At 31.7% G+C, this 13,001-nt stretch overlaps 1 protein-coding gene across 1 annotated transcript; it reads right to left on the bottom strand.

Annotated features, from left to right (window-relative positions):
- Positions 1-282: 282 nt before the first annotated feature.
- LOC108481502 (uncharacterized) lies at positions 283-1,899 on the bottom strand. The gene is made up of 4 exons (XM_017784630.2): positions 1,663-1,899; positions 1,358-1,561; positions 641-802; positions 283-538 (listed from the first exon to the last, which is right to left on the bottom strand). The coding sequence occupies exons 1-4, from the start codon at positions 1,666-1,668 to the stop codon at positions 485-487; spliced, it is 426 nt and encodes a 141-aa protein (XP_017640119.1). The 5' UTR covers positions 1,669-1,899; the 3' UTR covers positions 283-484.
- Between the last annotated feature and the right edge of the window lie 11,102 nt (positions 1,900-13,001).

Raw genomic sequence — 13,001 nt, forward strand, 5'->3', positions numbered from 1 at the left:
TATTAGTAAAAGTGACATAATTATTAACAATCAAAATACAAAAATCAATTATTAACAATCAAAATGAATAAAATTTTACTATTTGATGAGATTATTTTACTCATTTTATAAATAAACTAAAAAAGCAAAATGTAAACTCATTTTACTTTCCTTTTCTCTTTCATTCCATTTCCAAGTTCCAAAAGTAAACCAAGATTTTCGATTTTCATTGTAAGATCTTTCAAAAGATAGCCTTACCAAGAAAAAAATGGTTTTACCAAACCAAAAAAAAAAAAAAAACCCTTTGTTCTACTTGATAATCAGTATATTAATTCTCTCCTCAACCCAATAGTCCCCTTAATATACAAAGGGGAAGGGTAAACAGTACAAATCCCATGCTTCATCCCTTGACTCTTCTTCAACTCTTTTAAACTATAATATTTACATAATATATATATATATAAAACATGCTGCATGCACTTGTCAATGGGCAATGGCAGAAGATTCACGATACGCAGGTTGGCAGTAGGCAGCTTGAGAAGAAGCTTAACCCTCTCTTCTGCATCAAAATCAAAGAAAGCGGATGCTAAATTTCAACTTTAAAGCCTTCTGAATGTGGGTTTTTTTTTTTTTTAAAATGGTAATGGAAAGTGGAGCGTACCTTTTTGGGTTTTGCGTAAAGGAGGTCAGGGGAGATTTTGTAGAGGTCTTCATCAACAGGCTTGGGCGTTGGCCTTGGCCTTGGCTCAGGAGCTTCCTTCCCGTCACTCACTTCCCACCTTTGCTTTTTGCCCTCTTTACTATGCGTCTGCCCTACTTTGGTCTGCAAAATTTCCACTCACTATTACCCAATTTTACCATCATTTGCTCATCACAATTCCATCTTTTTTTGGTTTTCTTTTAGGCTTTGAAAAAGGAAATGGCGTTATTAGGGGAATCTGCTCGCATTAATTTGAGTTTAGAAATGACAAAAAAATGAAAGAAAGAAAGAAAGATGGTTTATGGTCCCCACTGGAAAAAGCAGTTTTTGCTATGTATTTAGCATACCCAATTTTGGATTTTCTCACTTTATTTGGGTCAGCTTCTTTCTTGATTATGGTAATAATATTAAATTAACACAAAGTAAGCTTCTTTGTATGAATTTTTTTTCCGTTTTGACATTTTCGAACCTTTGTTTGCAAGCCAGAAACTGCTTTTCATAAACAACGCATGTAGAATTCAATGAATAGCCTTTCACTCCCATCAAAAAGACCACCAAAGATAATTATGAAAGAAAAGAAGAAAAGCATCTAAAATGCACATGCACAAATGGGAAAAGAAAAACTCAGAAAAAAATGGAATTAAAGAATAAGAAATTTTGTGGTTCTTAGTGGTTTACCCTTCTGCGAGGAACAACAATCATGGCAGGGGTAACAACATCGTTCTCATAAAGATCACCGGCGACGTACAAGTCACGATCCTCGGAGTAGCTGTAACGAAGCATCCCAGTTGGTCGAGCTGTTTCAAAACACTGAGTGAAAGGGAGGTCGTTGTTCCAATCCCAGCTACCAAAGGCTGGAACATGGCTCCTTCTATAGTAATCCTGTGCATCAACAAAAACCCAGAACAAGTAAGTTATCTCATCATCACCAACAACACAGCAGGTGCAAAAACAAAACCAAAAAAGAAACTCAATTTACTTACATCCATTTTGTGACAGAGGTGGAAAGTGAGTTAGAAGTCGGAAATAGGAAGAATGTTGAAGGTTGACCTGAATTTTTCAAAGGGTCAAGAACTGCAAAGAGAGACCTAAATTAGAGCTTTTCTTTTTCCCTTGTTTGTTTGTTGAGTGAGCGTGGGAGCCTGGCCTGCCTGCCTACCAATTTAAAAGGAGAAGTGAGAGGGTAAAAGAGTAAGGGAAACGAAAGCAATGAAACCTTGCGTTGGGTAAAAGGAAAATTTACCCACACAACGAATTTTCACAGTTGTCAACACAAGGACAAATAGGTAAAAAGACAAGTAAGAGAAACTGTGAGGGTTACTTTTGATATGGGTTTTTTAAATTATTGCCTACTTGTTTAAAAAGTATTTAATTCGTTTTAAATTATTTTTGTATTTATTTAGTATTTAAATTTATTTTTGTCATTTAAGTTAATATTATTGCACTAATATTATTAATATGTGCTGACACGATATTGATAGTCGATCTAACGGTAATATGTAACAGTTTCTTAGTACTAAAAAATTAATAAAAGAGAATAATTTTTTTGTCTAAATTGAATATTGATGTGGGAAAAAATATATTTTTATTAATTTATATATTTTAAATTTTTATAATTTTTGAAATTTATATCTACCATGTAGTATATTAAGAGGTTGACATGTATCATTAACGGACTGATTATCAATGCCACAACAGTATAAACTAATAGCGTTAGTGCAAAGGTAATAACTTATATAACAGAATACAATTCAGGTACCAATTAAGTAATTTTAAACAAATGTAGGAGACAAATTACATATTAACCTTAAATTATTCTTTTTAACTTTTTTTTTTTTAATTCTTTTCAATCCTGGTTTGTCGCTGATGAATCGTATATACCAATGCTTGAATCTTTTGTTTTCTCTTTTATTTATTTTCTTTAGGGCTTTTTAACCCCACACGAGTAAAACCTGGTGCTTTGTGCAGAAGAGTGTGACTGATAATGAAAAAAGTTCAAAATTGAACCCATTTTTTTTTTTCTTTACATGCTTTAATACGAGTTTAAAATTTTAATAGTAGAAAGACACAATACTTATGTACAAGGTAACAGCGTTTAAAGTTAAAAAATTGCAGAGGACAAAGTGAAATAGAATAATAAATTTATCTCTTCTTGGTTGTAGCAGTTGAATGGAAAAGGACATGTGCATTTCGCAGACAAGTCCCCCACTTACCTTTTACTATTTCATTAACTCTTTTAATTAATATTTTCCTTTCTTTTTGTCTTTCATAATTTAGTGAAGACACTCTGTTATTTACCCTTGGTGAAAAAAACTATTATATATCCTTTTCTTACACCGTGAGGGAAAAAAAGGAAAGCATATATGACACAGACAGGTATGTTTAAACCAATAACCAATTACAGAAATTTTCTTTTTTGATGACATAAGGAAAATAAAAATATAACATTTAAGAAGCTTGCTCCTAGGACTTAGCATTACTCTTTGCTTCACATTAACATACAACTTTAAGAATCAGAATTTTTAAAACTATATATCTATTAATGATGTAAGCTATTAATGTTCTTTTTTTCCCTTTTGATGCAATCATGTAAGCGACTAGTTTATGTTTATTTTTCCTACCCAATTTCCACTTTCACCCAAAAATTAAAAATAAAAATAAAGTTAGAGATGAAACTAAATATATAGTACAATAGTTGATTTTATTTTGAATCTATCTCATAGAGATTTTTATACTAAAAGCGAATTAAATTTTTTATTAAAAAAATAAATAAATTAGTCCATGTATGTTAAATCAAATAGCAAATAGTCATTCTGTTAAAAATTCATCAAATTTTGCTATTAAAAATTGGTCTCCGTACGTCAACATGATGTACACGTGACACACCATGTTCAAGTGTTTGATTATTCCATCAGTCATGCTAATTTTTAATAATAAAAATGGATGGCATTTTTAATAAGGACTATTTTGCTATTTGATTTAACATTAAGCTTTAGAAATCCCTTATTTTGGAATATCAAGACATCTTTAAACAAAAAGGGGATACTAGGGTTATAAAATCTAGGCGAATTGGCTTAACGAGGGAGAAAGAGATAAAAGATTTTTTTCTCACTACTTTGACTTGACAAAGTTTTAATAAGATTATAGGATTATCAAACAGCTAGGGAAGTTAGAAGATTGATAAAACTAGTATGGATCACATCATTCATGATTATTTCACTTCAATTTCTCTTCCTCTAAAGATAAAGCCCCAATGGATGTCCAACCCTCAAACTCTCCTTCCACCACTCTAACAAATGTTTAAGTTGACAACTCTTACAACCTATCATTAAAGTTGAAATCGTTAAAGTAGTCTTCTCTTTTAATCCTTTAAAGGCTCATGCTTTGATAGACTACGTCTTCTCTTTTTTCCAAGATGCTAGAGTATGATAAAGGAGAAAGTTTGAGAGACTAATCATGTTGAACTAGGCCCAAAGGCTAATCTTGAGAAGACATTCCCATAATTATATTCAATCATTATTTTTGAGTGTTAAATAAACTGATTAATAGCAAAATCCCTAGAATAATATGATTATTATTAAATTAACTTTAGTCGAATATTATTGTGGATTAAGACAATAATATTACATTGAACTTAATATGTGGTTGATTGATGACAAGATGTTCTCATGGGTAGGGGATATCAAGTCACTGCATGGGTATATGTTATAGGAATAGTGTTGTGACACCCCACATTCGATCCGATCACGGATCTAATTGCATGATATCACACTACGTTGTCAAAGCAACTAAGACTATTTCAAATTATTTCAACAATGATAACGGCATTCAATCACATTACATAACATACATATTTAATTTAATGAACAAGCGTGAATAATCCATATCAAATGATCTCAAAAATAGTGTTTTAGAATTAAACGGGGTCAAAAGCGGAGTTAGGACTCGAATCCAACTCATTTTTCAAATTTTAATGTTGTTTCTCGAGACAAGAGGTTTCATGTCTCGAGACAACCCTTATTTTATTTTTGATAATTTTAGATTTGAAATCAACATGTCTCGAGATATTAGAAATTGTGTCTTGAGGCAAGGTTCTTTATGTCTCGAGACCTCTCTTGTTTTCCTATTTTAACTTCATTGTTTAGATGTCTCGAGACAAAGGGTTTTTGTCTTGAGACTTAAAATAAGGAAAAAATAATTTAGGACATCTTCAAGATTCACTAAACATTTCTTAACCCTTATGTCTTTTACAATTATTTGATGATTCATTTTAAGCTTAAAATTGGTTGGGCTTTGTGCTTTGATGATGAGTAGGAACTAAGCTTTATAGTGGTTGATTGATTGAGATGTTGCATGATTAATTTTAGGGTTAGGGAGTAAATTATAAAAATTAAACTTAAATCGAATAAACTTCAAAACTTAAGATTGATGGTTCTAGGGGAAAATTTAGATAGGTGGGATCGAGGGGAGATCCTATTGTGAAAAAAATTGATTTTCCTGATTTATTTTGGTAAGGTCAAGAGATAAATTTGACTAAATCGTCTAATTAGATAAAATGGTGTTTGAAAGGTAAAATTGGACCAATTAAGAGTTTAAAAAATTTAGATCCCTAATTCAATAATTAATTAGCAACATGGATATCAATTGACCACTATTTTATAGAATTAATACTTTTTTAATTTTGACTTTTGTCCAATTTAGTCATTATAGGTATAGTTTAATTTAATCAACCTTGAATTATGGATTTTTGTAATATAACACTTAGTTATTAGTGAGCTAGACTTGCATTCTTGATTATTTTCCATCCACTTTATCACCTGATCTATCTTGGGTTCAATCGTTGGAATACTCTTAGTGTTCCATTGTAACATTTATAAATATTACAATTAACCTATCATAATTGCAATTAAAACCACTTTTAAATCTATATTTGTGTTAAATCTCTGCTCGATGTTTGTACACTGACGTGAGGTGGTCAAGTTGTTGGAACCGTTGTCAGGAAGATTTGTGTGTGATAAGTTGAATTGTTTTGACTTTTTTGCATACATTTCTAGAGAGATAATTAGTGAAAGTAAGATTTATATATACAACGTTTTACTTATTCTTGTACTTCTCTCTGCATTTGTTTTGTTATTTTCGTTACTTGTGTTTGTCATGGTTGCATTTCTTAGTGTATAACTTGGAGTAACAATGAGTTAGTCCCATTTGATCTTGAGTCAGAAAAGATATCACCAACACAAGATAAGGGAAACTTTTGAGATACGACTCATCACCGGTCGAACCAATGATTTTTGTATTGGATCTAGTGTCCTAAGTCTTGTATTTTTGCCTAAGTACACTTGTAATTTCTCAAATAGATTGATTAATAAAACTATTCATGAATTACATTAATACTTTGTATATTGTCCTGACATGATTTTTGCATGCAAAGTAAAATGGAAGCAAATGTTGCTCACTGGTTGTTTATTGTTTGAATAATATTTAACAATGTTATGTGATCGGATCGTAATATAGAAATACATGTTGTATTAGTAGACGAACCTAAACATGTCTTTAGTCTAATAGAAAATGAGCAAATCGATTGAAAGACTAATATGTCATCTATCAAGTCTAATTAGGTAGATGCTTTGTCTTAGGCATCAGAGTGGATGACTCCCCGAAGATAGAGACATAGATGTGACTAACTAGACTAACAGTACATCAGACTGGACCCAAGTAGAATATATCCTAAATCCGTTTATGGAGCAATTCACTTGTGACGTTCATAGTCTGGCATACCTAAATCCTGAGTGGATGGTGAACTATGTATGCATGACTCGTATACTTTGATGTAAGTAAAAGTCTGAGCTCGAATAGAGAAGGAACTGAAAGTTAGTGCGTTGGGTGTACGACTTCTGCAGTATGTAGCATTATTCAAAATAGTGGAATTCATAGCCCGAGACATGGGTAAATGATATTCTCTCATAGGCATTACATGGTTGATGAAAAGTAAACGTGGCAATGGGTCATCGTCTTTGTGATGGATGACTTGATCACTATTTGATAGTGATTAAATTTTTATTAAGGAAGATATAATGGTTACCATGAGTTAAAATAAGATCATATTAGGGGAACGAATACTATCCCAAAGAGATCAAGATATATTATAAGGGTAACACATTTATGGCAAGGTCATTGGACGAGCACTGAATAGTTGCTTTCGTAATGGTATGTTGATTAGAGAGAGCTTAGTCACAATACTATAGTGGTATGACTTCGTGACTAAATGAGTTTATAATTAATAGGCGAAAAGTCAAAACTTAATTATAAATCATTTAAGCCCTAATTACATATGTCTAATCAGTCCCTCCGCTAGCTCGTTGAAACCAAAAATTAATTGCGTGTTTGAATCAAAATGAATGGAATGAATAAAAAAAAAGAAATGGAAAACATTAAGAAATAATAATGATTTTCTACGAAATGGATACATTGAAATCGGAAAAATGATTTTATATTTTTAAGCAGTTTTAAAGCCCGAAAATAAAAATAAACCATTCAGTCGTAGTGAACAAGTTGAGTTGTGCAATATTGAATATATTTTCTTGGAAATTTTACTAGGGGTAAAATCGTCATAATTTTATCGGGGGTAAATTTAGGATGAGAAATTTATTTAATTGTAAAATTGATGTTTATTTTGGAAAATAGAAAATTATGTATTGAGTTGGATTAAACCATAAAGTGTTGCGTTAAAAGTCTAAAAAGCATATATAATTTGGCCCAATACAATGAGAGGCTTGAATCCCCATCATAATACATATGAGGGGAAATACACCCTATTAGCCTCTCTCCCTCTTCTAGTTGGACTAGAAAGCTGTTTTCCTATTTGAAAAAAAAAATCTCTACAATTCAATAAAAGTTCTACCTTCTCTCCCTATAAATAGATGACACCAGTAGAGTTATTTACGTAACTTAGAGAGATTGTTACTCTATCGAAAAACAAAGTGAATTTATTCTCAATTATTAAATACATTTTTCTAAAATAACAATTCTACCAGTTTCTATTAAAAAAAGAGAATTTTCGTTTCCATCCTAAAGATAAAAGAAAACTTTTTCTAGTTTTGTATTTTGATTCAATTGGTTCAAGTTTACACTCAAAGTAGTTCGTGGTATAAGAATAGCAGAGAAGATTGTTTGGTTGAAAGATGAAAAATGTCAAGGATCCTTTTATATGAAAACACATGTATGCTTTTGGTTCAAGGTTTATTGCTAAAAATATCACAAATCGGGTTGGTTTTCAAAATTTTATTTTTTCGTTGTGTAAGAAAATTGTTTTCAAACTGGATTTTTTCCATCATATTAACAATCCACTCTCTGAAGATCCACTTGTAGGCCTTCCCTATAGGAAGATCGAGTTTGAAAAAAGCAGTGAAAAATAAATTTAGGGAAAAACTAGAGTTTTAAAAAAATTATTCCAAAACAAGAACTTGGTTGTGATAACTAAAGTAATAAACACTTAATCAAAATTGTACCTTTTAGATTTGTCTAAAATTAACACTTTGATCGATTAGTCTTCTCCGTTATCCTCAAACTCACGTCTATCGAGTGTGAGCTCGCTTCGAATCAAAAAAATTTTCACAAAATTTACCAATAAGATAATTTTATAATTTCTCTAAACTTTTGGACCAAGTTGTAAACACGAAAAATATCTCTAGAAATTTTCTGAAATAATTTCTATTAGAGAATTTTCTCTCTACAATTTTCTCTAGAATTCAAGTGTGTGAAAAATAATGACCTAAGGCTCTCTATATACAGGGAGAGTTTAAATATTTCTGATAAATATCAGATTAAATTTAATATTAATCTTATTAAATTAATAGAATATTTATCTATAAGATAAAAATTAAATTAAAATTAATGTTAAGATAATAATTTTAATATTAATTAATAAAATACTATTAAGATCGATATTAAATTAAATTTAATATTAATCTATTAAAATAATATTATTTTTAAATAGTTAATCTGAAATCAAATTCTCTAGTAGAGTCCTAGTAGGAGTGTAATTCTTCCACTGCTCAACCATTGAAGATCCACCGCCGCTGACCATTTTTCGGCCATCGGAATGCCGTCGTCGCAGTCGCCAGCACCTCGAGCTTGTACGGTTTCTGTTGATTCAGTCCAAGCTAATACCGACTTGACCGGTCCGATTTAGCCACCGATTGGGCTGTCCACCCGGCTTTACATACTAGGCCCGATTCACCCTGTTTTTGGGTATTGGTCTAGGTTTTGGGCTCCTGGGCCCAATTTATGATCTTAGGTCCAATTTTCAAGTTCAATTTTACATTGGGTCAATTGTCTAACTTGAAAATTGATTTCCAAAAATATCATATTAATTTTAATTAATTTGATTAATTTAATTTACTTGATCAAAATTAATTTTTTTCAAAAATCACTTAGATTTTCCAAATTAATTTTTCAAGAAAATTCTTTAATTAAATTCTCTAGTTGAATAATTCTTACAACCGCCAAAATTAATTCAACATTGAATAAATTGACTTAATTAAATTATTTTCAAAGTCAAATTTTTCTTCTAATTCAAAAGCAGTCTGATCAAACTTTTGTTGAGCGAGTGGAGGGACCAATCAGACATATACAATTAGGCTCTAGTAATTGCAATTATGTCCAGAAGCATCATTTAGATAATTCACTATTACTTAATCATGGATTCAGCCCATAAAAAGTATCATGATTGAAAACTCCTTATTGTATACTCTTTGCAAAAGCAATTCATCCAAGTGTTTTGTCCAATGACCTCGTCATGTGTGTGTTACCCTCATATGATATCATTGATTCCTTTTAGTTAAATTCGTTCACTCAATACAATCCTATTTTATTTCATTGTCACAATTGTGTCTTTTTAATGATTAATATGATCACTATCAACAAATGATTGTGATAAATTGCTCGTTCGAGAACAAACAACTCGTGACCACATTCCATATTTATCAATCCACACAATGCCAATGAGAGGATATCGTTAACTCTTTAATTGAGCTAGGAATTCCACTATTACTAGTAAAGCTATGCCATGCACAAGTCATGTACCCAACATACCGACTATCGGCTCGATCATCTTTAGAGCATAAGCCTCTACTTATATCAAAGCATATGAGTTACATACACATGGTTAGTGACTAACTTAGGATTTAGGTAAATTAGACCATAAATGTCACAAGTGATTTAATTGACAAATGGATTTAGAATTAATTCATCTTGGGTCTAGTCCAATGTATCATTTTGCCAATGAATACATCTATGTCTTTATCCATGGAGTCAACTACTCTAATAATCAAGACTAGCCATCTTTCCAATTAGAATTGTAGATAACGTAATAATTCTTCTCAGTATTTGAATCAAATGCTCACTTTTATTTTTTTACAAGATTACAGACTTGTTTAGATTATCTACTGAAGTAAGTTGTCTTTCTCGCAATGTACGCGTTCTTACAATGCCACTTATCATTAGTTTAAACTTAAACAATCAATGAGCTAATTTTGCTATGCATGCAAAATATGAAAGACAAAATTACAAAAGACATAATAGTGAAATGTGAAATTTATTTATTTATCATTCAAATACATAGAAAATAATTACATGTTTATTACAATATGGGCACATTTCTCAGTATTCCCAACTTAGAGGAGCTTGAACCTCTTCTTCGACTGAGACAAATAATAAACTGTAATTTGAGAGATTACATCATGCCAAACTTAGATGTTTTTCGAGGCAGTATCAAATGACTCACCATTAATGCCAACAATTTTGTGTTTAAGCCAACTATGATTTAAATGATACAAAGTAATATCCAATTTTGGGGCCCAATGAATGAAGACCCCAACCAACACCTTAAGTATTTTCCTACCTTTTGTGATACTTTCAAGTGTAATGAGGGTATCCAATGACACTGTACATCTTCATTTATTCTCATTTTCTTTATGTGATGACACTTTTATGTTTTTGAATCCATAGCCGATAGACTCCATCACGATGTGGGATGAACTAGTCATCTGATTTCTTGAAAAATATTTCCCACCAATCAAAACGATGAAGTTGCAGATGGACATCACTAACTTCCAACAACTAGATGGGGAATAACTTTATGAGGCGTGGAAGCGCTTCAAACTTATGCTAAATGTTCTTACCATGTCTTTAGGATTGGTAGCAGTTACAGACTTTTTATAATGGTATGGACGAGAATTTAAGGTTTAGTTTAGACGGAGCATCTACAGGGGCATTCATGTCTAAGACTTATGCTAAAGGTTAGAAAACATGGCAATGAACTCTTTCTTATGGCCGACTGATCAATTCACATATAGAGCTAAACCGCCAACTGTAAATGAATTCAAATATAGAGATAGAGAGGCGGCATAAAACTATCCCTTCTTTTACGAGAATTTTTTTTTTGTTAACATCTATATTATCTTATATAAAAGAAATCATATCATACATCATTTAAGGATCACAAAGTGGTGCATCTCTCTTTTTTATATTCAATTTCTATAGTTTTCTTTTTTAAATATAATTTTGTTAAGTATTGACTCCTATTTCAGTCAAATTTGAGAAATAATTTTCTAGTTAAACTCTATTTATTTGTTTCAATCAAACACTGATTAGTTAGATTATTTTTTTTATTATTTGACCTATAAATTTAGCCTATAAATAGGCTCTTTTACAATCTTATAAAATACACCCATTAGATATTCTAACTCATAACACATTTCAAGAATTTTGTGTTTACGTTTTGAGGTTTTTTGTCTTCGGGGTTTAGTTTTTCTCTCCATCTAAAATTATCTTTGCTTGTGATTTTTTTATCCTCTTTGGAATGGTTTTTCCAAGTTAAATTTGTGTTTTCAATTTCTCAATTTATTTCACTATTTTTTTTACTTGTTGCTTAATCTGGTTGATTCTAATAAGTGGTATCAGAGCTAGTTTAATTTTCATAGATCAACCCATTTAGATATGACAGCAATAATGTTTGAAATTGAGAAGTTCGATGGTGAGATAAATTACAACCTGTGGCAAGTTTGGATGATGACAATTCTAGTTCAAACTGGCTTGAAAAAGGTTATTACCAGGAAAAAGCTTGAGAATCTAAATCAAACAGAATGGGAAGAGCTTGATGAAAAGACCTTGTCTGTAATCCAATTGTGCCTCGTGAATACGGTATTGCAGGAGATATTGATGGAGAAAACCTCATCCGCCTTGTAGAAAAGGTTAGAGACTCTTTATGCGACTAAGTCTTTAGCTAATCGTTTAGTGTTGAAACAACGTCTATTTACGTTTCACATGAACGAATGTGAGTTTCTTAGATATCACATTAGTCAATTTATTACTCTTTTAAATGATTTAAAGAATGTTGAGGTTCATATTGACGATAAAGATTAGGCTATGCTATTATTGTGCTCTTTACCCCATTCATACAAGTCTTTTAGGGAGACCTTGATTTATGGTAGAGACAAACTCTTGTTCGAAGATGTGAAGGTTCATTTGTTGAATAGAGACAAACTCAACAATGAGTTTGGTTTGGATAGCAAGGCAGATAAGCAAGCTTTTGTTTTGTTAGCATCAAAGAAACGAGACAAAATGTGTTGCTATTGTAAAAAGTTAGGTCACGTCAAAGCAGATTGCTATAAACTGCGAAATAAAAGAGTTCCTGAGAGTAACGAAGAAGATGTAGATAGTGCTAATTTGGCCGATGAAAGTAGTGATGATTTCTTGTTAGTGTCAACGAGTGAAAACTCCAAGCTCATGTCCAAGTGGGTCCTAGATTCGGGATGTTCTTTCCACATGTGTCTCAATAGAGAATGGTTCTCCACATATAGTTCGGATGAAGGTGGAGTTCTGCGCATGGGAAATGATTCATCTAGTAAGGTAATTGGTATTGGTACTGTTAAATTAGGATACACGATGGGGCGATTAGGACACTCACAGATGTCAAGTATGTACCTGATTTATGAAAGAATCTTATCTCCTTAAGTATTTTAGACTTGAAAGAATGCAGAATCAACATCGAGTCTAGCGGCATTAAAGTATCTTGTGGAGCTATTGTTTTGTTAAAAGGTAAAAGAACTAGCAATCTTTATATTCTAGAAGGTTTTACAGTGACCGGTGAAATCGGACGTCCCTCGTCCGTTAGAGTTGAAGTCAACTCGTTTGGAGCGGAGGCAACTTGGTCATAGGAGGGAAAAAGGTATGACCGTTTCGTTGAAGAGAGGTTCTCTTTTGGATGCAAGTTTTGAAAAGTTAGGGCACCATATTCGTAAAAATCAAACCCAGGTTAGTT

Source organism: Gossypium arboreum, chromosome 7 (assembly GCF_025698485.1).
Source record: "Gossypium arboreum isolate Shixiya-1 chromosome 7, ASM2569848v2, whole genome shotgun sequence".
Taxonomy (NCBI): domain Eukaryota; kingdom Viridiplantae; phylum Streptophyta; class Magnoliopsida; order Malvales; family Malvaceae; genus Gossypium; species Gossypium arboreum.